Source organism: Pelobates fuscus, chromosome 9 (assembly GCF_036172605.1).
Source record: "Pelobates fuscus isolate aPelFus1 chromosome 9, aPelFus1.pri, whole genome shotgun sequence".
In the NCBI taxonomy this organism is placed as follows: Eukaryota; Metazoa; Chordata; class Amphibia; order Anura; family Pelobatidae; genus Pelobates; species Pelobates fuscus.
The window spans coordinates 142,623,678-142,647,565 of record NC_086325.1 but is presented as its reverse complement, the minus strand read 5'-3'; the positions used below and the strand labels follow the sequence as shown (position 1 = coordinate 142,647,565).

The window sequence follows — 23,888 nt, the reverse complement described above, 5'->3', positions numbered from 1 at the left end:
AACTAATATAAAATTGAACTAGCTGCATGTTAGAAAAATCTTCTAATTCTCTTGAATTGATACCCTCAAAGGACTTGAAAGTGTCTGTGTCCACAATCCTTGAAATATTTTATTAGTGTAATTTTGTTACAATGTTCTTCTATGAAGAGGACTATATATTGTTGTACACCAGGGGTTACCAAAAGACCAGCAGCAGATGTAAAATGTTATTTGTCTATGTTTTGCCAGCCTTTTCATCAATCTCTTATACACTGCACACATACTCTTCTCACCGTTGAGCCAACTCCATTGCTGCTTTGTTGATACACGCTCAGCAGAGGCAAGCAAACACTTTGTGCTACACCAGCTCCTGCCAAGGCCGAGGCTCCCTGTGGAAACAGACAGACATGTTAATACAATACAGCGTGAGGGAAACGCACTCCAGTTAATCAGTCATTGTCAACAGCTGTGTGTGCATAGACGTGGAGAGTCTATCGCCTGACGGCAGGAAAGTCACATTAGTCTACCCATTCCGCAGGCAGGTAACAGGTTGCTCCGTGGATTCTTTAAGGTGCAGATTGGCACCGTGCTCACTGTATAGAAGCCAGTAAGCAAAAAATTCAAGGCAAAAGGAACGGGAAACATTCTATAAGTCAGGTAGGTTTCCAATTCGGCTACTTTGGCCTTGCACTTGAAACTCGCTTTGAATTCTCACTTTAGTGAAAACCTCTGTATGAAAAGAAGATAAAGGAAGAGACTATGGAAGGGCAGAAGACGAGACACTCGTCACTCACTTAACTAATTCACAAACTCAGAAATTATCGCAAATTAAAATCAAAATGTAATTACAAAGTCACACCTCCAAGTTAGAAATGGCTCTTGGGATATGCCTAGCCTGCCTTACTCTACAAGGAGAAATGCAGAACTATACTGAATACACATGAAACAATAGAAAGGTCTATACATGATGAGTTGGAGTGTAATGATCTCACCTGGTGGGTTTTAGCCAGTGTGAAGAGGAGGTGAAGGGTGGCCTCACAAAAATGGAGGTTTTGCTTGACCTGCAGGCTGACCTCCAAGGCACTGAAAAGCATTGGCAGCACAGGGAGTTTCCTGATCACATGTAACCACTGTTCTCCATCTTCGTCTGCCTGGCACAGCTCCTTGGCCAGGTACAATGCGAGGACACAAACCTGAAACACATTAACAGAAAGCAGTGTCAAGGACCCCATGGCATTATTGTCTTCACTAGTGATCACTCCTGTGTACTGTCTGCCGCAGGAAACCAGGAGCTGGATGAAGACTGTGGGAGTTTGGTGGTAGTTTATAGAACTATAAACTAGAATCTGGCTAACTATAGCTAAACTTCATGTTCTACTGAGGGGGAAAAAATAAGTTTCCAACAACAAAGTGCTCAAACACAGGGAGGACAAAAAAAACACAAACAAAAAGAAGTAATCCAATCAAACAGAGCTCTCTAAATGACTTGCAATTTGAGTTAATATTAAATGCAAGAAATAAATAAAAATAAAAATCGAACTAACCCTTAAATCATTCAAAAAGGACAAAATGTATTTCCCCTTGCAAACATTACTTCATTATAGCAGCACAGCAAGTTAAGGCCAATTATAAAGAGACCTATAAATAGGGGAGTCACGTCCATTCATTTCCCCAAAGGATTAGAATTTGATTTAATGTGCCTTTAAGGTCTGTGCTAGAACTAGAATAGAAAAGCTTCCTGCAAGATTTTTGAGAATTTTTCAATATTTAAAACAGAAAAATACACAACTACTGAATAATAAAAAAAATAAAACCACAGCAATGCTTTGAAATACAAAACACACAGCTAACACGGAAAACACGCATTTAATGTGCTGACTGCACCAACATATTGACATTCACCCCATCACGTTGATCTTTCTGCTGCATACGTGGGGTTTCCTCAGTCTCCATACTATCCTTGTCCTCAACGCCATCTCCTGCTTTCAGAGCAACGCGTGTCTGATCATTGAGCACCAACACCTCATTCTGAAGGGTTGTACATACGTTGAGTACCAGCTGCTCATACTGGGGTATCTCACTGGCTGTATAGGATAATTAATACATAGTTACACAAACTGAAGTGACTGTTGCTCCCTAGTTTTTATAACACTGCTCAGCTTATCACACACTCAAATGTTTAACCTTGAAAGACCGAAGATGGTCTCTAAGGCCATCCATCCACACCATCCTACCTTTCATCTGCTTTATTTCTAGAACATATATCAGGGCAGAGAACACTCGGGATTTTGTTTTTTCCATCTGCTGTGAGTCTATCTGAAGAATTCCTTCCAAAATTTGTGTAAGAGGTGGAAGGATATCCTCTGGTGAGCCCATTGCCCTGATACCAAAAGAAAACAAAAAGACAAGGAAGAACATGTTAAAAGGGACTAAAAGCTCTGTGCTGGCAATCTCAACATGAGAAGACATGGCAATCTAATATATAGATGTATGTGTACTGGTAGTTAATCTATTAAAGGAACACTGTTGGCACCAACACAACTTAAAGGGATTCAATAGTGCCAGGAAAACAAAGCTGTTTTTCAAGCAGTATAGGTTTCTAAATTGCCTCTTTGACAAGAGTTTCCACTCACAAAGCTGCAAATATCATTTCCTCCCCCCCCCCCCCTTATGGCCCTTGTAGAAAGGAAAAGCAGAGTAAAAGTAAATTGTACAACTTACTTCCTCCACTTTCTGAGCAGGATGATCATCAGAGTACACAGCATGGATCCGAGCTGCACGCAGGCTACAGAGCCAGGAACCAGAAGCTACAGGGAGATAGCTCTACATTACACACAATACAATGCATCTTGGTACTCTTATTATCAAGACTACTAGTAATCATTTTAAAGCCAAGCATATTGAACAGCAATTTGATTTTAAACCAAGTTCTTTCTACCAAACACTTCTAACTCCAAAAAATAAACATGCATTGAACAAGCACCCAATCTACACAGACCATGGCGAATACTTAACAGAGGCTGAGAAAGCTTTCTAGAAATACCAACATACTCACCACATTTGTGCTTGAAAGAGAAATTAAAACCCTCAAATGTGTAAAAATCTGTTTTCCTGGCTAACAATGGCAGAATTGCTTATGTGTTAGCTTCTCCCTAGCTGTCAGGACAGGAATAACAAACAATTAAACAAGGTAATTTAAGCCTTCTTTCCCCCCTGAATTCTCCAGTCTTTGTCTTGTCCTAGTTGACAGGCAGGAATATTTCCGAACATCCATTATTTTGTTTTATTTTCTGGCCTAACTCGCCATGTTTAGCATGGTTCTATTGGGGGAGTTCAGACTTTCATTCTGAAATAAGTAAACAAGGCTGCCTGGGCATTGGTAACTGGTTCAAACTTCTTAATAGTTTTAAGCAGCTGTACCTTGGGATCTATAGTTTGCACCTACTGTTTGGCAGTGTAGCATGGCAAGTCCTATGCTCCTTGATCTTCAGAGGTTGTGTGGGAGTCTCTTTGGTTTCCGTCCCATACTTATGGGCATATGCAAATATTACAAGTTTTAGAATGAAAAGTTGTATTTCTGTGTACTTTGTCTTTAAGAGATTTTGCAAACTGACAAGTGGTTAGAAATGGAACATTGTTTTTCATACAATGTTTCTTTAATAAAATGACCTACTCATATTCAGACGTTAGGACGCCATCTTGTCCTAGTTAGTGTAATTCCCCAAGTCAGGGAATTTCCCATGTCATGTGCACCCTTACCTTTTAGCCTAAACATAGATAAGATGTTCCCATGTGAAATGACCAAGTTATGGCCTCGTATCTTTGCCAAGTTAAGGTAGGTCCTAAAATGACCTACTTGAACATCTAAGGTAAAAATATGTGTACTTATTAATATTAGAGACAGAGGAGAGATTTTGGAGACAGAGACGCTGCTCCATTTTATCATGACTGAGAGGTTGACAAGTTCATGTTATCATATCTTACTGATATTGCAAGCACATACCTTAATCTTATAAACTCTGCTATAACCTATTGTAATGGATTATTACGTTTTTATATGTCTATATTTAGATTTTTATTTAATACAAATATTTTAAAAGACAAAACTTTATTGATTCCAAGACAATCCCTATTTTATATTGTATTCTCGATTATTTATATATTTTAAATAGAGGAACTCTTACTAACTATATAATATTATGGCTAAGATATCTGTATGGTTAGCCCTGCTAAATTCTAGGCTTTAAGACGTTATAGTGGTAAATTGGGGAACCAGCCGCGGTTACACCATGTTGGGTGCTTTTTAAGTGATCATCGCTAGTTAGTGTGAGGTATTATTGACTGGCTTCCGGTTTCTTTTATAATTTCGACTGTATGACAATATTTTAATAAAATTTGTACTCCGTTTTTTTCCCTCCCTTAATCTTGGGTTTATTCTTGGGTTTTGCCATGTTCAGCCAGGAAAAGCGAACATTTAATACTTACTGTAATTTTCTTTTTGTGGCTATTCTACAAAGCAGCATCACACTCTCTCCCTTCTGGAATTTTAAGTTGGGCTTTTTACAAGACTAGGGAGTTCAGGGATGGAGAGTGGGGGGGGGTTACTACCTTTATTTAATTGTTAATTATTCCTGTCCCGACTGCTAATGGGGAGCTAACCCATAATTGGTGCGGTCATGTTGAATAGCCATGAAAAGAAAATGATAGGCTGCACAACAATAAAGCAGTGCATATAATAAGAAAAATAAATTGGGGGTGTGGGCGGGAGGGTAGAGGGGAGAGAAGGAGTATAGTCATGGTGTTATAAAAATAACTTGCAAACCTAATCAGATTCCAATACATTAGTCAGAAAATGTATTAAATTCAGTGAAGACTGCAGCCCCTGGTAAAGGATCTATCCTCCAAATCTGCAGATCTTTTATAGAATTTTCAGAAGTGCTATGAATACATACCAGCGTTTGAGTGTCATTCAGGACCTGATGGAACAGCTGCTGCTGGACATCTACATCTGTCAAGTGCATCACCTCAGCCTTGGAAGAAAAGGGGGCGAGAGGTATGAGATCCAAGTAAAGCGCATGCAGAAATATTACACATTAGTAAACAAATGGGATAATCCATTAATTTTCTCATACATATTCAATGAGATGCCAGGAGGCAGTTACTGCATATTGTGTAAAGCAGATCCCCCTTCTCATCAAATGCAAAATAATGCGAAATGGCTACAAGTGGTGGCAGATGTTGCTTGAAGCTCTCTCGCCATATTTTGCCAAAAACACATTTACAGAATATAAAATGTTCCTTACTTTGTATTACGTCTTTTCATTTAGCTGGAATTTCAGTGAGATTCCAACTCAGTCTAAATGCATTTTTCATAAAAAAAAACCCTGTCTTTATTTAAGGCAATCATTTAAAGGTAGCCGCTTTATGCCAAGATGAGAAAAGTTCATTTAATGCAAGCTTACATTGTTTGCAGCGATGATGAGAAACATCCTCCAAGCGGAGATTAACATCTGGTACTCCGGTGGAGAGGCACAACTTCCTTCTGCTTCGGCCTCCCTACAGACCAGTGAGTGAACATATTCTGACCAGTACTTGAATCTCTTCTTCTCAGAGAACTTCTTCAGAACACCTTTCAACGCACTATCCATGAAACCCCTGTGAAAACAAATAAACCTTACAAAATCAACCTTATGCCAACTTATGTTGGTTGAACAAAAATAAAAAAAATTCTCCAGGTTTCCAAATGGATCCTTCCACCACACTAGAATGGCAATAGGAGTTGAGGAACACACAAAGGAAGCCAAATATCTGTAGTTCTCTTTAGGGCTCTTCGCTCTCAGACTTACCGGACAACATGGAAAATCTCCAGACAGATTATTCTCATGATGAAGGCACAGGTTTCTAGAACACTGAGCTGTAAAAGCATTAAACGCATTATTTATAAGCAGCAGGAGTCACACAAATGCAAGCACACATTCAGAAAAAACTTATTTACTGACCTCCGATGATTCCGAAGGTGGTACAAGGGTTCCAAACAAAGGACTTGTCAGGTTCTCCCAGAAATTGGGCCTAGCATAGAAACAAACAGATATGTATTATACAAGTCACAGTTCAGTGAAAACAACTGGTGTGACAGGTCTGCTCTAGAGGCTTTTACACTCACTTTGTCCTCAGGACAGTCATTGCACTATCACGTCGGTCCTGCCATATTGCATGCAAGAACGCAATAGCGGAGCGATGCAGCTGAGGGGTGCTCCAGAAGCGTTCGGATTTCTGAAAGTCAATCAGGTTTAGTACAACCTGCAGACAACTCCACTTGCCCAGGCTGTACTCCTGAAGAGAACAAAGGAGACATAACAAGGGAGGATGACAATCTTTAAACCTCACAACTGAATTAGCAGGCCACATATTGTATTAACGTTGATTTAGGCTGACTTTACAAATTTCAGTATGTACTAAATGGAATTTGATCTTCATTTCTTTAAATTAAATTTGGTTATATTATTTGAAATATATATAAATACATATAGCAATAAAATGTTATAGTTTATCTTCAAGTTGAAGAACATTTGCGGTCAGAGAATGGCAAGACTGGCTTATTCCCTTATCAAACTTTCTGAATCCATTTCAGACCACATATATGTTGTCGACACACAAACCTTTATTTACATTTTTAAACAGCCATCTTCTTTTAGAAGTTTCTTGCCTGACTATCCTCATAGTGCCTGAATCGTTAAATCGCTAGAGGAAGAAGCATCAAATAGACCAGCAACACACGAACTGATTCACTCTCACGTAATGGCCATTGTAATCTGGCTGGAGTCATAATGGAATTCCTTAATGCGGCTAGACTTTGAATTTTGACATGCAGAGAATGTTGTTTCTTTACAAAGGTTTTACTCAGAAAAATGTCACCTTGCAAACTCACCTTTGATCCATCGCTTGCATTGGTCAACTCCAGGTTTAGGAAGAGTTCTATGAGACCTGGCTGGGTCTCTACGGCAACAGTAAGGAACTCTAATATCATGACCTTAATCTGCAGGTCCTCAATGCTACACTGCAAACGGATGAGGAAGGCATCACGGATGGCAGCGGCATCACTACCCAAGCAAGCGTACACGGACATGGGAGAAACCTGCAAACAAAACAGAGGCTGTTAATCACAATCCATAGATCAGAAAAAGAAAATCTGATAACATCTTGAAGAGGTAATGTCAGGATTCAAGAGCTAAAATATTCCACTGCGCCAGAGAACATTTAGCCTTTGCTAGTTAAAATGAACCCTTCATGACTATGCCATGGACTCTCCAGGTGTTCAGTGGCAAGTAACTTAAGCCTTGAGTAGCATGGTATGCCCTTGTCAAAACATACCTAGAGCTTGAGAACAAAAACTTTGGTGAACCCTCCCCCAAAGACACATCGATACACCTCCCTTTAATACCTGCAGTATACATTTCTTTACATACTCCTGGAATTTCTATAATGTCTGAGGGAGTGCCTAGAGCAGAGAGTGGAGTGCTGAAGCTGAGCAGCACCAGCAGCAAGTAAACAGTTGATTGAAGGATTTGAGACTAAAGAGCCCCCTTCCAAAGCAACATATATGACAGAATGCTTTCTTACTGTGGCCAAGCGTTTCAGTAGTTGGATAGCCAACCGTGGCAGTGAAGGGTCAAACTTGTGGTAGATGTACTTTGCCAGGACAGCAATTAGATTGTTCCCATGGGCCCCTGTTAGAAACAAAAAGTAGGTAAAGGATTAGAAGGCAGTAACAGTGCAAGTAAGATTATTCCACTAAGTAGCTAATGAGTGCAACTGCCTAATCTAAATTGTGTAAATTTGTGTACACAGGATTAAGTGGGTGAATAAAAACCTCCCTTTATAGTAACTTCTAATGTTATCATTTAGATCTGGTTATAATTACTAGACTTGGAGATTTGTTTTGTTACAAACTGCAATTCATCCGAATTTGGGTCGTCTGGGTAATTGTTTGATTTCTCAAACTCACAGCTGAAATAATACCAAATCACATGCGGTTACTGGATTAGTTTCTGAATTTAAATTCCACCCATGACTTTTTCTCACTTGATCTGTGTACCAAATGGGGAGGGGGAGAGGTATATATTAAGTATATATTTAGCAGTACATGAACTGACCCATTTTTGCAGCTATCAATTTGTCTGATTCGTTTTTGAAAATGTTTGATTTAAAAAATAAAATAAAATATGTTGCTGGGGCATATGGCTGATCTTTGGACATTCCGAAATGTATTTATTATTCTGAGATACAGAAATCTAATAATTACCATGCTGGGTAAGTGCCTGCTCCAAAGGGGAGATTCCACTAGCAGGGGGCTTCAGTCGGATGACATTATTGGTGATGGAAAAGGCCAGCTTCACAGTCTGTATTAGCATCTGTCCCTGACCCTCTGAGTCGCTGCTAGAAAAGTAATGGAACAACATTTTAGAATACAAGTTGTTTTTTATATTTTTAAGCAAAAAAATGTTCTTGCAATGCATCCTATGTTTTAAATAAATGAAACTTTTTTCACAAACTTAAACCAAGTCTACTATGGTTCCAGATGTGACTTCTCTCCCTTGAAGGATAAGCTTTCAACAAACATGAATTTTGCTTTTTGAAAACTATAAGTATTCATAAGGGTCAAATATTCTATTGAAAAAAAAAATTTCAAAAATGAGAAAACGTAAACAAGAACCAATAAAAAGGAAAAACTATCACATATAGCACACACACGTTAATAGTGACAGACATGATTGCCATAGTGATGTTAGAGAAAAGTCTAAAAGATGTGACTTGTTAATAACATAGAACTTGCCTGCCTGCCTGAGACATCATGACCGTATTGATGGTGTCTACTCCAATTCCCATGATGTTAATGACAGCTTGTCCGGCTTCTGTGTTTGTCAAACTAAAGATGCATAATGACTGCAGGTTTGGGGCACTAGAGAAGCATACAGAAAAAAACATGGATATTCAAACATATTTTTACTAACGTATAAAACCATGCATTTGGAGAGACCTTGACCTACCTGCTGTGTGAAGTATCATCAGACAGGTTAAGGATGGCATGAATTAATCCTAATATCATGCAGCCTGAAACAAAACATCAGGTCAGTCTTCCCTAAGATAAGTCTAAGTGAAACAAATGAAATCTGAATGAATAGCGAATAGAAAGTCACGTACCCAGTTGTTCTCTCACTCCGTGGGTGTTGTAGCGCCACCTATGGTAATTAGGCAGCATTTCTCGCAGAACAAATAAGATACAGGGAACTAATCCTTGGCTCTGAGTGCTTCCGAGCTGACTCTGAAAACAAAGTCAATTATAACTACTGGGAACATGTGAACTGAAGTGTTCCAAGTATTTTCAGAGCAGGCATACCTTGACTAATGTGGTTACAAGACGCAGAAAAGAAATTGTGACAGCGTATTCACCCTGAGACTGCTCGATCCCAAGGAGTGTCCCATAGCCGCCGGCATTCATCCCTTCACTGATTTGGAAAAGACAGAATATGCTTCACAATCAGAGAATATAAATGTATGCAGAGACTTGATTTGAATACTTTACTTCTAGATTAGGGGTCAGAAAGTATTTTACACAACCAGCAACCCTGATGAGGATTTTGAACTTCACACAATGCTGATAGCAGGTTGTAGTTTCAACTGGAATGGACACATGTCCCTTAGTAAAACAAGGGCTGACATTTGGCACTGAAGTTGCTGTAGACTTCCTTTATCCAAAATACACAGCAAGCAATCTTTTCTCAGCTGAACAGCAAGATATTGGCCACCATTTGCTAGCCTATAAATACAGTGTCAGATCATTGTAACAATACAATGCATGCTACAAGTTTTAGTTAGAGTGAAGGACATTACCTCATTATTTGACCAGAAACTGGATTAGGCGCAAATGGAAGGAAACCCGTGTGGTGCAAATCTGCCCAAACCTTACAAAGGGAAATAAAAACAAGTTATGATAGGCTAAAAATAACAACTGGTAGGTACACACAACCTTTAAAAAAAGAGTCATTGATGACCCATTTACATGGCTCAGTTACCTTAGCTGGTATGCATGTGGCTAGTACAGTCAGACACTTGACACAAGAGGAAATAAAATCCATTGGAGGGCTCATCACAGTTGTTAACCTGCAGAAATCACCAAAAGAAACAGTGTCTCGCTTAGTAATTCGCCTTTGTACAGGTGACAAACATAACTCACAGCCACAAGAATTTGCCTACCTCTGTAGAAGCATGTAGATGCGAGACGTGATGGGAAGCAGGTAGTCTGCAATTGACGGGTCTGCACTGATGACTTTATGAACAAGGTCAAGAATGGGCTTCACTCTCTGACAGTGCTGGATCACATCTGCAAGTGACAAGGATATTTTCATTCGAGAGGGTCTACTTTACACCTTCAGTTACTGCTAGACACAGTCCCCATAATCCTCTGCGGATAGCTTTTGCCTTGCATAATTTCATACAAACATAGGAATGGTAGCTTAACAAAATGTTGGAGGGCCAAGGATGTGCACCCTTGTTTTTGTTACACAAGACACAAGGTTTTGTTCCCACCAGTTTCCAGTTTCTGCAGAACTAGGTCATTATTACACAATAGTTCACCGGTGAGGGTATGCACTGATCTGATAACTATGGAGAACTAAAAAGGACTTTTATAGGTCAAGATATGGAAGAGGGTAAAAAAAAAAAAAGATGAGGTAGGAGAATTTATTCAGTTCATCTATTTTCACCAAAACCATGCATAACTCCATCAGAGCGGGACACACTTCAGTGAGCAGCCTTAGGTTTCAAGAGGGAAACCAACGATCAGGAAAATACATGTTCCAAACCAGAGACTTCACTAACAGAATGCGAAAATTAAAGGGGAACTATCACCTGTCCAAAAATGACACCAGTTAAATCACCTAGAACTTGTGTCAAACCTTTTTTTGTTTTGTTTTTATGGTAGAAAATGATAACGTTAGAATAATGACTTACATGGAGCCTAGATGGATGCACACAAGTTCTGGATGGAATAGTGAGTTTCTACATTAAATTTTTTCCCACCTAACAAATAATTGCTACATATAAAAATTAAACATATTAAAAACATCCTAGGAAGCAATTTCCCTTTAAATAGTATTGTCTGAAAATGACAACATTTTTTCATGTTAAACAAAAGAAGTAGGAATAAACGACAGCAATGCATAACAAGCCACCAGCCAAGAATATTACCATTCTGCAAAATAACAGACTTCTAAATATTACCTGCTGTGGAAACAACATGGAGGAGCATCTCGATCTCACAGGTAAAGAGAGTCCAGCTGCTGTAACAGAAATCCCAGCGAATCACAAAGCCACGTTCATTAGAGATCACTTGTCCAATGGCTCCTTGAGGTATATTTAAGTTGGTCTGTCCAGTTCCTAAAAGTATGCACAGCAAATTAATTTAATTGTGTTTAATGTACCATGTACAAAATAAGCGTATGCTTCAAGTTATAGCGGCTTTAGCTTTTTATAAAAAGGGAAACCATCCCAGCTGCCAGGCTATCTGTTGCTTGTATCTGCAAACAACTGATACGGACCAATACATCCAAGTATCACTTATGTCTGCAGTGATTTTTAAACAAATTGCTGCAATTAGAAGTCACTCTGGGCAGAAAGACAATGAGCAAGGTACTCTATTGCCCTGACCTATTCAATTGAAAGTTCCTACAATGCATAGCACAACACCTTAATAGTGATGTCAATGATGCACTCTACAGGCTCCTACCTAATGCATAAAGATGTTTAGGAGATTTTCTCTTCCACAGAGTCCCATCTTCATGTGTTATTACATCATGTGGCTTATGTTTGAAATGTTCTGTGTACAACGACATCTTATCCAGGAACATGTATACCTGTAACCAGACACTAGTATTACTTTGAGAAACAAAAGAATTAGGTCAAAACATATGCACATAAATAACCGAATCCCCCCTCTATTTGTTTTGGTTCTAACCTTCTTTACGGAAGACTTGGAGACCAGGGCAGTGAGGAGCTGGAGGAGAGGAGAGAGGCGATTTGGAAATATCCCAACAGCACTGTCCAAAAGGACACCTAAACCCATTGAAGGCTCCTTAAAAAAAAAAAAAAAAAAAAAAAAAAAATTATATATAGATTTTACAATAACAACTTAGCAGAAATGTAATAAACAGTCAAAACGCCACTTAATTGTTACTACACATTTATACTCCTCTATAGCTCACAAATCATTAAATTCAACATGCTCAGTCACAGGACAAGTTTTTGCTTTGCAGACAATTCCATGTGATATTCCCATAGGCAGGGCCAGCCCAAGACATTGTGCTGCCTGGGTCAAAGGATGAAATGAGGCCCACTGGACCGGCCTTGCCCACATAAACCAGGATGTGGCTGAATAGTTCAGCCAGTCGATGTTCACCTATCCAGGCATGTTGAAGAACTGAGAATACCTGGCCATGACAACCCAAGCTTTACAAATTGACATACATAGAGATGACACTGAATGACAAATATGACAATATGGTCACATGCAAACCATTTGATCCATCTTCAAACAATATAACAAATGTCTACAAGTCTAATAGGTGTGGTTTAATGTTAACCAGAAGCAAAATACTAGCTTCTGTATAATCTACAAAACTCATTATCCCCTCAGTATTTCTGCAGAGTCAACAAATAAATGGAAATGGTTTTGTTTTTTTCTAAAATCTCTGTGATCACAACATGTAAGCATGTAAGTGTTTTTTCTCCCGAGATGCAAGCTACAGCACCTGTTTAAAGGATCACTAAAAGGCACCCAGACCACTTCATTCCCTTTAATTTTAACCCTGCAAGATAAAAAAAAAAAAAATGCTGCTTCGTAGATACAGCAATGCTAGGATTGAAGGGTTAAAAACCATCTCTATTGGCTGTCTTCCTGACGTCCAGTAGAGGCACTTCCACTGACTAACCGAGTCAGACTACTACCTATGGAATCAAATACTCCATATGGAAGCATTGGATTGGCTGAAATGATCAATCTACCTTTTAAATCCTCACTAGATGGGGTATCTGTATTCCTAACACTATAGTGTTTCTTTAACATTTTACTTTCAATGACATGGATATAATGAACCTGGGTCCAAGTTACATTTTTTTATGATTTTTGCAAAGTCGAAAGTTTAATCTAGAGTCATTTCACTTTATATTAGAAATGCACTGGTTCTGTATACAGACAATCCAAACTTTCAACTTAAATACTCACAGTGTTCCAAAAAAGATCCGACAGGTTTGGAGCAGAGAAGACTTGACAAGCGGTGTCAATAACATCCTAAAAAGAAAAAGGTCACAATATAATTCCACAGCTATATACAGTGAGGTAGAAACATTTACAAAACGAATTACTATACCAATTGTTCAAACATGTTCTATTTTATCCCAGCATACTACAACTACTACTAAAACAGACAGTATGTGAAGCAAAAAAAAAAAAGACTCGATTTAAAGTGATAGTTAATACATAGTCTAACATAGAATAGAGGGGTTGAAGTCCTCTATTAGGAACAACAGAAAAGCGGTGGAAGTTAAAACGTGACCTTTATGTAACTTTTAATTAAAAAAAAAAGGCGAATATCAGCCTAAAGTGAAAAACACAATTTAAATATTTTTATACATCACTTGACATTTAACTAATCGTTAGAGAATTTCCAATCACCAACTGATCTCTGGTAGGATGTTAAAATATTAAGTTAATCAAAGACATTATTATTGGTCTACTATAAATCAACGAATGAGCTAAAGTAATGCTAGCTGATGAATAAATGACCAAAAAAAGGATAGGATCAAAACCTATTGGAATACTTGCAGATAATTAAATAGGATTACTATAATTTGTGTAAAACTAAAATGTATATCACAAAAAAAAAAAATCAGTGTGCCTGTGTTACCAGATCGAATAGTGAATAAGAACCTCCCTATATTTCTCTAGTTATTACAATAGCGAAAAAACTATACTAACAGATGTACAGCATTTAATAGCAATTATATACGGAGTATATCATTTCTTTACAAATTACAAGTATCAATATTTAGAATAGTGGACAATATATACATATATATATATATATATATATATATATATATATAAATTTGCAATAGATATTTGCTACTGCATATAAATATCCACCAAAGGTCGTTGTTAACCTAGATGATGATAATTTGTTGAGCGAGACCAAAACTATTACTAATAACGGTGAATGAAAAAAGAAAAATATAGAAACAGAAACGAAAAAGGAAGATAAAATAAAAATAATAGCCATCATAATAAACATTCCCTAAACCTGGGCTACTAAGGTCCGGCTGCTCCCTGATCTAGCTAATGATCATAGCATGAACACTAATAACTGCATATGTCAGCCGACCAAAGTTCCCCTAGACTGAAGTAAACAAAGCAAAATAAGGAAGTGAAGACATTCGCAGAAGACAAGAATCAAAGCACCTGACATCGGGATCATCGGGAGTGCTACGGCAAACAGTAAGTTAAAGAGACATTCTCAAGACTAACAGGATATAGAAATATCTATTTGAGAATATAATGGGCATTTTAGCACTCTAGTTACATCTATTTGCTTCTAAAAGATCTAAAATAAAACCCTGTGGATGGTGCCCAAAGACCATAGGCAACATAACCACTAAGAATGTAGTGGTTATATACTGTAGAACGTCCCTTTAAAAGGTGCCAATCCCCAACAGACAGATAATGCAGCTTTCATATATACAAACACAACTACGGAATATAACTGGGAAAGTGAGATCATATCCATCTCACCTGTTGTTTTCCCAGTGTGTGTTCCTCCAGCGTAGTCAACACAAAGCATAGCAGACTGTAGATACAGACACACGCTGTGCTGCTGGTACACTGCAAAAAGACATTAAAAAAATTAAATGACATACAGGTGAAGCCGTACTAGTGTGATAAGCATACATCCAACTCAATTAACTTATTAATTGTAATTGTCACATGGGAATTAAAATTTTAATGGCAACTCTAGTTTATATTTGCATCTTTCACCTCACATTTTGTAATAAAATCTACGTGATTCATAAATTGTGATACATACAGGGCTCAAAATAAAAAGTACAACTCTATTAGATGTGCCTAGAAATGACTTGCCACTACCAGCCTGGTGAGTCCATGGTAGTCACCACGGATTACTTACTCTCCTGTGGCTAGAGGAAATCCTGAGCCCTGGTATATAAAATAGGCCAAGAAATGAAGAAAAGTAGAAGAGGCAGTTTACTATATTGTGGTCAAAAAAATATCAGGCCTTCCGAAATCTGGAGAGAGAGTGGCAGGGTCAGTGCTTGCTGGTGGAGGTTTCCGTAATGCACTAGCCCACCCACACGTGATAGACGATCTTAGAGCACATGAACCAAGATGGCTGGTAACCTGGCTGTCCAGCCAATCAGAGCTTCTTATATGTTGGGCTCTGCTGAAGCACTGGTTAATACGTTTAAATGCCCTTAAAGAAACACTCCAGGCACCATAACAACTTCATCTCAATGAAGCAGTTAAGGGTCACTGAGATTAACCATAACATTTCAAGCGAGAGAAAGATCTATTTGAGATCAAAATGGTGCACTTTTTCCAAATAAATCTGCAACATTATTATCCCTTGAGTGCCTGGACCACAACTTTGTGCAACTATTAAAGGAACACTATAGTCACCTAAATTACTTTAGCTAAATAAAGCAGTTTTAGTGTATATAGATCATTCCCCTGCAATTTCACTGCTCAATTCACTGTCATTTAGGAGTTAAATCACTTTGTTTCTGTTTATGCAGCCCTAGCCACACCTCCCCTGGCTATGATTGACAGAGCCTGCATGGAAAAAAAACTGGTTTCACTTTCAAACAGATGTAATTTACCTTAAATAATTGTATCTCAATCTCTAAATTGAACTTTAATCACATACAGGAGGTTCTTGCAGGGTCTAGCAAGCTATTAACATAGCAGGGGATAAGAAAATCTTAATTAAACAGAACTTGCAATAAAGAAAGCCTAAATAGGGCTCTCTTTACAGGAAGTGTTTATGGAAGGCTGTGCAAGTCACATGCAGGGAGGTGTGACTAGGGTTCATAAACAAAGGGATTTAACTCCTAAATGGCAGAGGATTGAGCAGTGAGGCTGCAGGGGCATGTTCTATACACCAAAACTGCTTCATTAAGCTAAAGTTGTTCAGGTGGCTATAGTGTCCCTTTAAGGTAGGGGTAGCGAACCTCAGGTCTGGTAGCAGCAGGATCTCAGTAAGAATGTGCTATTCCCTTTCATGAATGGTTTAATCATAAAGTTATGAAGACTGTGCCCACCCTTTCTGCCCCTGGTTTCCAGCAAAGTCCAAGGCTTCAATGAGAAAGACCTACAGCCTATGACTAGTTAGCCATTCACTAACTATGTAAATAGGTACATACCTTTCTCACACTTTTGTGAATTGGAAGCCACCCAGGACCTCCTTTAGCTGTTCATAGCAAGTTCTTGAAACATGCACTTATGTTGCACTTTATAACAGTCCTCCAAAAACTATGACAGAGTTTCTATATGCAGTGATCGGGAGCACCAATTTAAGACCATGGTGTGAATTACAAGGTCTGTACGAGTTTATTTTTGCATAATTAATAAATATCCTTACTTAAACAAATACTAGGTCTTGATAAATTGATTTCCCTTCAATTTAATAATTGCTTTCACATACTGCTTATCAGCATTAAGAAATTCTGTGAATTAATGAAAATGTTTGGATCTAGCAACCCCATTTATATTACATATAACACTCCAGATTTAATAAACAAACATGAATAGCTATCACAGTTTTCAGCAAGAGACAGAAAAAAAAAAAATATAAGGAATGTTATACTCACATTATGTTCACTACTACCGAGTGACTTCAGCATGTTTGTCAGATACTGGAAGACATGAAGCTGGATGGCAGTGTTGCCCATTTTACGAATGGCTGTTTCGGCCTCATCAGAGCTCAGTGTGTGCCGAAGTAGAGCCCAGGCCAGAAGGACTGGGGCATGGTGTGGGAGGTCACCAAAGGTAAGCAAAACATTGTCTATGTCCTGTAAATACACAATTTGTTTATTGGAGGCAATGCAACAGATGTATAAATGTATTAGGCATCATTTGGTAGGGAGGTCACACAAGCACCTTACCTTGCAGACCTGTTTTTCCGATGCAAATGGATGCTTCTTGGTCTGGTCTCTAAAAGCACAATCCTGCAGAGAGTCTATGTCAATTGCTTCCAAGAAAATTAAGACGGAAAAGTATCTGCAAACAAAAACACATTACTTGAAATCCTATTTCTGAAGATGATTATCAGAATTTGACAAGCTTCGGAAAAGGAGAAGTTAAAACTGAAAAGCCAAACATGAATATTATAGTTGTTAAACTAGAATACATTGCTACGGACTATACAGGCAAAACTGATTTTTATTAAACTGACCATCTCAACATGTCACTGCTGTCCAGAGATTGGTAATGAGTAGATGTAAATTCAGCATTTTTGAGGGAGATGAGGCAGGAAAATGATCTTTTAAATTATGTCCTCTAGTCTCATAACCTGTTCTTTGCAATAAAAGACTTCTGACAGAAGTAAAACTAAGACCAAGTATACATTCTCACCGACATGCTTCCTTCATCAGTGTTTTAAATCATTAAATCAGCGACATGAGATGAAGCAAAATTTTGTTTAGGAAAATCTTCAAAATAACCCAATACTGACCCTTTCAATATGTGAGCTGCGCAGACACATTATATATGTATTTGCGTAATTGATATTTATGTATTGGTTTCTCATTTGTTATTTTATTGTAACGCGACATAGAAGGAAAGATCAGTTTGTCCTACCCAATTCTCTCAACTAGAGGGTCCATGCTTTGCTCCACTAGATGCCGGTTCTGCTGCCTCAGCCCAAAGCCTTGCTCTTTAAACAGTTTGGTGAATGCAAGTAATTCGCTAGGAGACATGAGAAAGTAGGCGTAGTACAGGAAGGTGATCTCCAGCAGCATGGTCTGCTCACGCAGACACTGCACAAACCAGCGGGACACCTGGCGTTCCGTCTGTGAACAGAAATCATACATCAATTAGTTCAAAACTCCAAATAGTGTATGTGGGAGGGAGTATTGAAGGTATGTCTCCTCCTCGCTCTACAAATATAATGATGGCTACATTGCAAGGCTGATAGTTATGGATTTTCGTTCTTTAGTCCAAACCATTCATAAAGTACAAAAGGAAAACATGTCAATAAATAAAATATGTAGTCCTTCAACTTAACCCCCGGGTGACCGATGGCATGTCTCACACATAATCAGTAAAATATGGTTTGGTGACAGATGATGGGTGCGACATGTCATGGCAATAAATGGCAAATTTCAATACAATCACTGCAACATTCCTATTTATGGATATTTCACCAGTGAGGCACCACAGAAATAGCTTTTAAGATGTCCCACAAGGCAGGAAATAGCAGGGAAAGCTGTCCCTGTGATTGCCATGTCTATCATCCTCAGGCAGTCGCAGGACCTCCATTACACGCTGCGATCTAAGTTTGTATATTCTGTTACTGAACAGTCGCGCTCTTGAGACTGTCCATTAACACCCACAAGAGGCAGCCACAGCATGATTGACAGCTGACGTCTTGCTGCCGCAGTGCATGCTGGGATCAGCTGTCAATGGTCTACTGCTGGACTACCTTGCAATAGCATTAGGTTTAAGGAAGAGTTAGAAATAGCGTCAATGTGCAATGCTGGTTAGTATGATTTTTTTGCCCTAATTGGGGCAATCAGAACCAATAGGTGAACCAATTTTAAGTAGTTTTTTTTTGGCTGCATGTTGTGTAGCAGTTATTTGGTACAACACTGACAAGATATATAAATATGAACGGGGGTACCGGATGAGAAAATTGCGATAAAACAAAGAAAAAAAAAAAAAAAAAAACCCCTACAAAAATGACTAACCATGATGTTTCCGTGTGTTTCCCATGTTGGTGCATCTTCCTTGAAAAGACTTTCCAGCTGTTTGCGATACTGTCCTATGATATCGTTCTGGTGCAGCATCTCCACACATTCTCCAAACTGCTCCTGACAACATCATTTAAAACAAATATAAAAGAAGCCACAGGGTAAAAATATACAAATCGTCCCTTATAGAAACAGATTTTATGTCTAGAAAAAAAATAAACATTTCGCTCTTACCACAATAGCCACCACAGTTTATTGTAGTAAATAGGACGCAAGGCTTGTTTGGGTGCAGCCCCTTGTGTTTGTGCCAAACTGTTTTTTTAGTTAGATTTGACAGTCACCATTTCCCAGTAAAATGTGTTTTGTACATAAAGAGAATGAGAGGAGAAGGCTGCAGTGTCACTTAGAGCACATGGTAGTCTTATTCTATAAAGTAAAGTGCTACAATACAGCAAAATTACATCTCTGCACCCCTAAAGTAATCATAAAATTGTTTTTTATAGATGGTGAACACAGCATATAAAAGCAAAAGTAGATAAGGGCAGTAATAAATGCAACACACACACACACACAATATTGGTAGTAATTATTACCCTGTATGGGTACTTGTCATCTTGAAAATATGTCAATAGGTGCCGGACACAGCGCAACATACAAATTCTTTCTTCATAGTAATAATCAGCCATCTTGTGGGGGAAAAAAAAAGTAATTAAAACATTTACAGCAAATCCTGCTGTTCTGGCACGCCATTACAAATGTCCCAGCCAAAACAAGACATCAAAAGCACAAATAGTACTTGTACCACCAAGGGGTTTATCCAGACGGCATCAAGGGCTGCTTGAACACTTGTCTAATATCAGAGGTAAAAGGTACCTTAACTTAGCCACAGTTTAGGCACCATAACCACTACAACCCCTTGTAATGATATGGGTGTCAGATGTTTCCCCTGATATACCATGGTAAGTAGCCAATAGGCACTTAAATAATGTGACTTACCTGGGGGTCCCTTGCACTCTTCCAGTTCTCAGCCTCCTCTGCTGATACTGCTTTCCCACATAAGCAATATCAATTCAGCGCATGTTAGGATAGAATTATTTGGCCGCACGCATTAAACCTCCCTATAGGAAAGCATTGAATAATGCATAGCGTGAGGACATCAAGCGTCGTTTAAAACACCGTTTGTGTTTTAGGAACACAGAAGTCCCTCTAGTGGCTGTCTAGTAGACAGCCACTAGAAGAGGACTTAACCCTGCAAGGTAATTATTGCAGTTTATAAAAACTGCAATAATTACACCTGCAGGGTTAAGGGTGGTGGGAGTTGGCACCCAGACCACTCAATTCAAATTGAGTTCAGCTTGAATTCTCACTTAAGTGAATAACCCTGATAGATGCAAATTATCTGTGTGATGGCTAGTGGTAATCACACTGCTAATCTCTGCAAAGAAATTTAGACTGCTAGTGTCAGATCTGTGCTTTTACCATTGCAGTGTTAAACATACCAAGAAAAAAAATGCTCCGGATTGGCCAAGTTACTTCTTGGCATAACCAGAGCTCAAGGCTTATGATGTAATGTCTGAAGAGTTGCACTAAAGCATGAACTATACATTTTTTTTTCACTTTTCTTTGAACATATTTAAGGAACTAATTAAGATTATAAAAAAGTGATTATTCCTCACGACAGGGTGTTTCTGTACACAGAACCGATGCTCACTGCACCATTCCCACATCAGAGACTGTACGGTGTAAATATCACAAGATATAAACTGACATTTCAGAATCACTACATTTGGCACGAACAGTCCATCAGTTCATGCATTCTCCACACTCTAAAATATGACCAAACAAAGCCTCTGACATGACTGCATGCTTTAGATATTGTGACTTAGTAACATGATCCACGTTTTCTACAATGGCACAACAGCATGTACCCAATGAAGTGTCCAATTACTGTACACACGCAATCACAAACCAGTTACAATTTACTAGAAAGCATATTAAACGTACCTTCAACATTAAGGCCTGGCTCTGCCTCTCATCCTGGGGCACCAGCTAAAAGAAGAGAGGAAATGTGAAATTGAGGCCATGCATGCTGGCTCTGACAGGCATTGTGGGTAACGATATTACCTTTATGGAGTCCTGTGTACCCCTGTAATCATCCTGGAGGTAGCACTGTAACAGCTGCACACTCTGTTCTTCATCCAGACCCTGTATAGGTTAACACAGAGAAGTCTGCTCAAGCCCAATAAGAAAGCCAAGAATGTATTTATATGGTTTATATAGCAAATAGAGAAAGTGGGGAAAAGCCAATAAATAGCATGGTTCTAAAATAAAACACACTTCTCTGCTATATATACACCCAACTCTGCTATATATACCCATGATTGTGTGTTTGGCTTCAGCCGACCTCAATGTCCACTTCAGAAACAACACACACAAAATCCCTATGTTATGTTAGAAACCTGTTGGCAAAACTGTATTTAGAGAACAGCTTTCCACTGTAAGAGATGCATCTTAAAAGTAAAGTCCACCTTTTTTCGTGACAAGAATTGTAGCTCACCAAGAATTTACTGATACGCAAGCCAAGTTCACTTATGGCAGGAGCCAGAGTCTTGTTCGCTTTCACTTTGTCTGCAGAACTCGTGCTGTTGAGTGAGGAAAAGTTATTACAGTAAATCTGTTATCCTGAAAAGAAATGTGATCATCGGTTACGTGCTGTACTTTCACTATACAAGAGGACAGCTGTTATATGAGATCTGATGAGCACTCCCATTGGAAGCAGTGGCTGAAAAAGAATTGCTGTAAATGAAGGTTGTCGTTCAGATGTACAATTAGATGGGGAAGCTGAGTATAGTGTGGTAGAGCGTACTCATTTTCTGACTGTGAACAATGAAAGGAACTCTTCATTAAAAGAAAAAAGATTGATTAAGTATATGCCCACAAAGAAATGATGCATGTTAACTGTACTGGATTTTTTTTTCCCATTGATGGTATATGAAATCTTGGCTGGCAATAGCTGCAGATCTAGTATTTATACCTACTGCAAACCCTCACTTTTTTCACTAGTACAGAATGTATGTGGCTGTCCAATTATTTTTTTTTTAATTCTTTATTTTTCTTGTGCATACATTTACAGACAAGCTTGTAGCGCCACGACAGCAAAGACAAGCTAGTCAGCGGCATATAATAGCATGGCATAGTAATCAGCACATTTAATTTTTAGGAGTGATGACATGCTTGGAGTACATGAGTGGTCGTTACGTAGAGTGGTTAGACTATACATGTATGGCTATGTGGTCGTTACGTAGTTAGACTATACATGTATGGCTATGTGGTCGTTACGTAGTTAGACTATACATGTATGGCTATGTGGTCGTTACGTAGTTAGACTATACATGTATGGCTATGTGGTCGTTACGTAGTTAGTAGTTAGACTATACATATATGGCTATGTGGTCGTTACGTAGTTAGTAGTTAGACTATACATATATGGCTATGTGGTCGTTACGTAGTTAGTAGTTAGACTATACATATATGGCTATGTGGTCGTTACGTAGTTAGACTATACATGTATGGCTATGTGGTCGTTACGTAGTTAGACTATACATGTATGGCTATGTGGTCGTTACGTAGTTAGACTATACATGTATGGCTATGTGGTCGTTACGTAGTTAGACTATACATGTATGGCTATGTGGTCGTTACGTAGTTAGTAGTTAGACTATACATATATGGCTATGTGGTCGTTACGTAGTTAGTAGTTAGACTATACATATATGGCTATGTGGTCGTTACGTAGTTAGTAGTTAGACTATACATATATGGCTATGTGGTCGTTACGTAGTTAGTAGTTAGACTATACATATATGGCTATGTGGTCGTTACGTAGTTAGACTATACATGTATGGCTATGTGGTCGTTACGTAGTTAGACTATACATGTATGGCTATGTGGTCGTTACGTAGTTAGACTATACATGTATGGCTATGTGGTCGTTACGTAGTTAGTAGTTAGACTATACATATATGGCTATGTGGTCGTTACGTAGTTAGTAGTTAGACTATACATATATGGCTATGTGGTCGTTACGTAGTTAGTAGTTAGACTATACATATATGGCTATGTGGTCGTTACGTAGTTAGTAGTTAGACTATACATATATGGCTATGTGGTCGTTACGTAGTTAGACTATACATATATGGCTATGTGGTCGTTGCGAGTTAATGAGTCTACTGGCTGTGCAAGTTAACATCAGGTACAGATTGCGAGCTGTGAGTGAGCCTATGTTAAGTAAGATTATCTTGTAGAGATAGTGGAGGGGAGTCTCTGAGCGGTAAAGCCCTAGCAAGAGTGTGTCATGCTGAGTGGGAGATTGCATGGTGAGTAGCCTAGTATGCTAATAAGGTAGGCAGTCTATTTGTCAGGGTAGCGTCCTCAGGCTGTCTGGTGTCGTCTGCAATGCTGTTTATCTATAGAGTCCTGTGTAGGGATGGATTTTCTGGACTGCCGGGAGTCACACTAGTCCCCCCGATCTTTCTTCCAGCCTGTCCTCCAGAGTCCCTGCGGTGGTTGTTGTTTGCAGCGGCATCCGCCAATTGCTGTAAGCTTGCAGGCATCTATGTGAGGTCCAGGGGACACTGTGGTGACATGTTGCCCCGCAAGGGGGTCTGTGGAGACCTGAGGTCTGTTTGGGGGTGGCATTACGGATCTGTGGCGGTAATACAGTATGGGCCGACTAGTCCTAGCAATTATTTCAGGGGTTCCCCAGTGTGGCAGCAGCAGGGCTTCTCTTTTCAGGGTTGTGAGTCTCCACGTGTTTCAGCGGGCTTGGTGTCTGTGCAAGTTTGTGGTTCTCGCATTGGTGGACTCACCCTTGCGCC

At 38.9% G+C, this 23,888-nt stretch overlaps 1 protein-coding gene across 2 annotated transcripts in view; it reads right to left on the bottom strand.

Annotated features, from left to right (window-relative positions):
- NUP188 (nucleoporin 188) overlaps positions 1 to 23,888 on the bottom strand; it is a 43,271-nt gene that overhangs the window by 10,932 nt on the left and 8,451 nt on the right. For both annotated transcript variants that reach the window (XM_063432633.1, XM_063432635.1), the window contains exons 4-36: positions 21,569 to 21,653; positions 21,136 to 21,216; positions 21,016 to 21,060; positions 19,605 to 19,697; positions 19,009 to 19,131; positions 17,900 to 18,111; positions 17,206 to 17,320; positions 16,912 to 17,112; positions 14,822 to 14,911; positions 13,259 to 13,324; positions 11,993 to 12,109; positions 11,765 to 11,891; positions 11,260 to 11,415; positions 10,234 to 10,360; positions 10,053 to 10,140; positions 9,871 to 9,941; positions 9,377 to 9,485; positions 9,181 to 9,301; positions 9,027 to 9,090; positions 8,813 to 8,938; positions 8,282 to 8,415; positions 7,600 to 7,706; positions 6,908 to 7,114; positions 6,143 to 6,312; positions 5,979 to 6,048; positions 5,826 to 5,893; positions 5,442 to 5,634; positions 4,932 to 5,009; positions 2,701 to 2,786; positions 2,214 to 2,359; positions 1,882 to 2,063; positions 972 to 1,172; positions 273 to 368 (exon numbers count right to left, since the gene is read on the bottom strand). In XM_063432633.1, the coding sequence (XP_063288703.1) occupies positions 273 to 368; positions 972 to 1,172; positions 1,882 to 2,063; positions 2,214 to 2,359; positions 2,701 to 2,786; positions 4,932 to 5,009; positions 5,442 to 5,634; positions 5,826 to 5,893; positions 5,979 to 6,048; positions 6,143 to 6,312; positions 6,908 to 7,114; positions 7,600 to 7,706; positions 8,282 to 8,415; positions 8,813 to 8,938; positions 9,027 to 9,090; positions 9,181 to 9,301; positions 9,377 to 9,485; positions 9,871 to 9,941; positions 10,053 to 10,140; positions 10,234 to 10,360; positions 11,260 to 11,415; positions 11,765 to 11,891; positions 11,993 to 12,109; positions 13,259 to 13,324; positions 14,822 to 14,911; positions 16,912 to 17,112; positions 17,206 to 17,320; positions 17,900 to 18,111; positions 19,009 to 19,131; positions 19,605 to 19,697; positions 21,016 to 21,060; positions 21,136 to 21,216; positions 21,569 to 21,653 (3,955 nt within the window). The remainder of the gene's footprint in view (positions 1 to 272; positions 369 to 971; positions 1,173 to 1,881; positions 2,064 to 2,213; positions 2,360 to 2,700; positions 2,787 to 4,931; positions 5,010 to 5,441; positions 5,635 to 5,825; positions 5,894 to 5,978; positions 6,049 to 6,142; positions 6,313 to 6,907; positions 7,115 to 7,599; positions 7,707 to 8,281; positions 8,416 to 8,812; positions 8,939 to 9,026; positions 9,091 to 9,180; positions 9,302 to 9,376; positions 9,486 to 9,870; positions 9,942 to 10,052; positions 10,141 to 10,233; positions 10,361 to 11,259; positions 11,416 to 11,764; positions 11,892 to 11,992; positions 12,110 to 13,258; positions 13,325 to 14,821; positions 14,912 to 16,911; positions 17,113 to 17,205; positions 17,321 to 17,899; positions 18,112 to 19,008; positions 19,132 to 19,604; positions 19,698 to 21,015; positions 21,061 to 21,135; positions 21,217 to 21,568; positions 21,654 to 23,888) is intronic.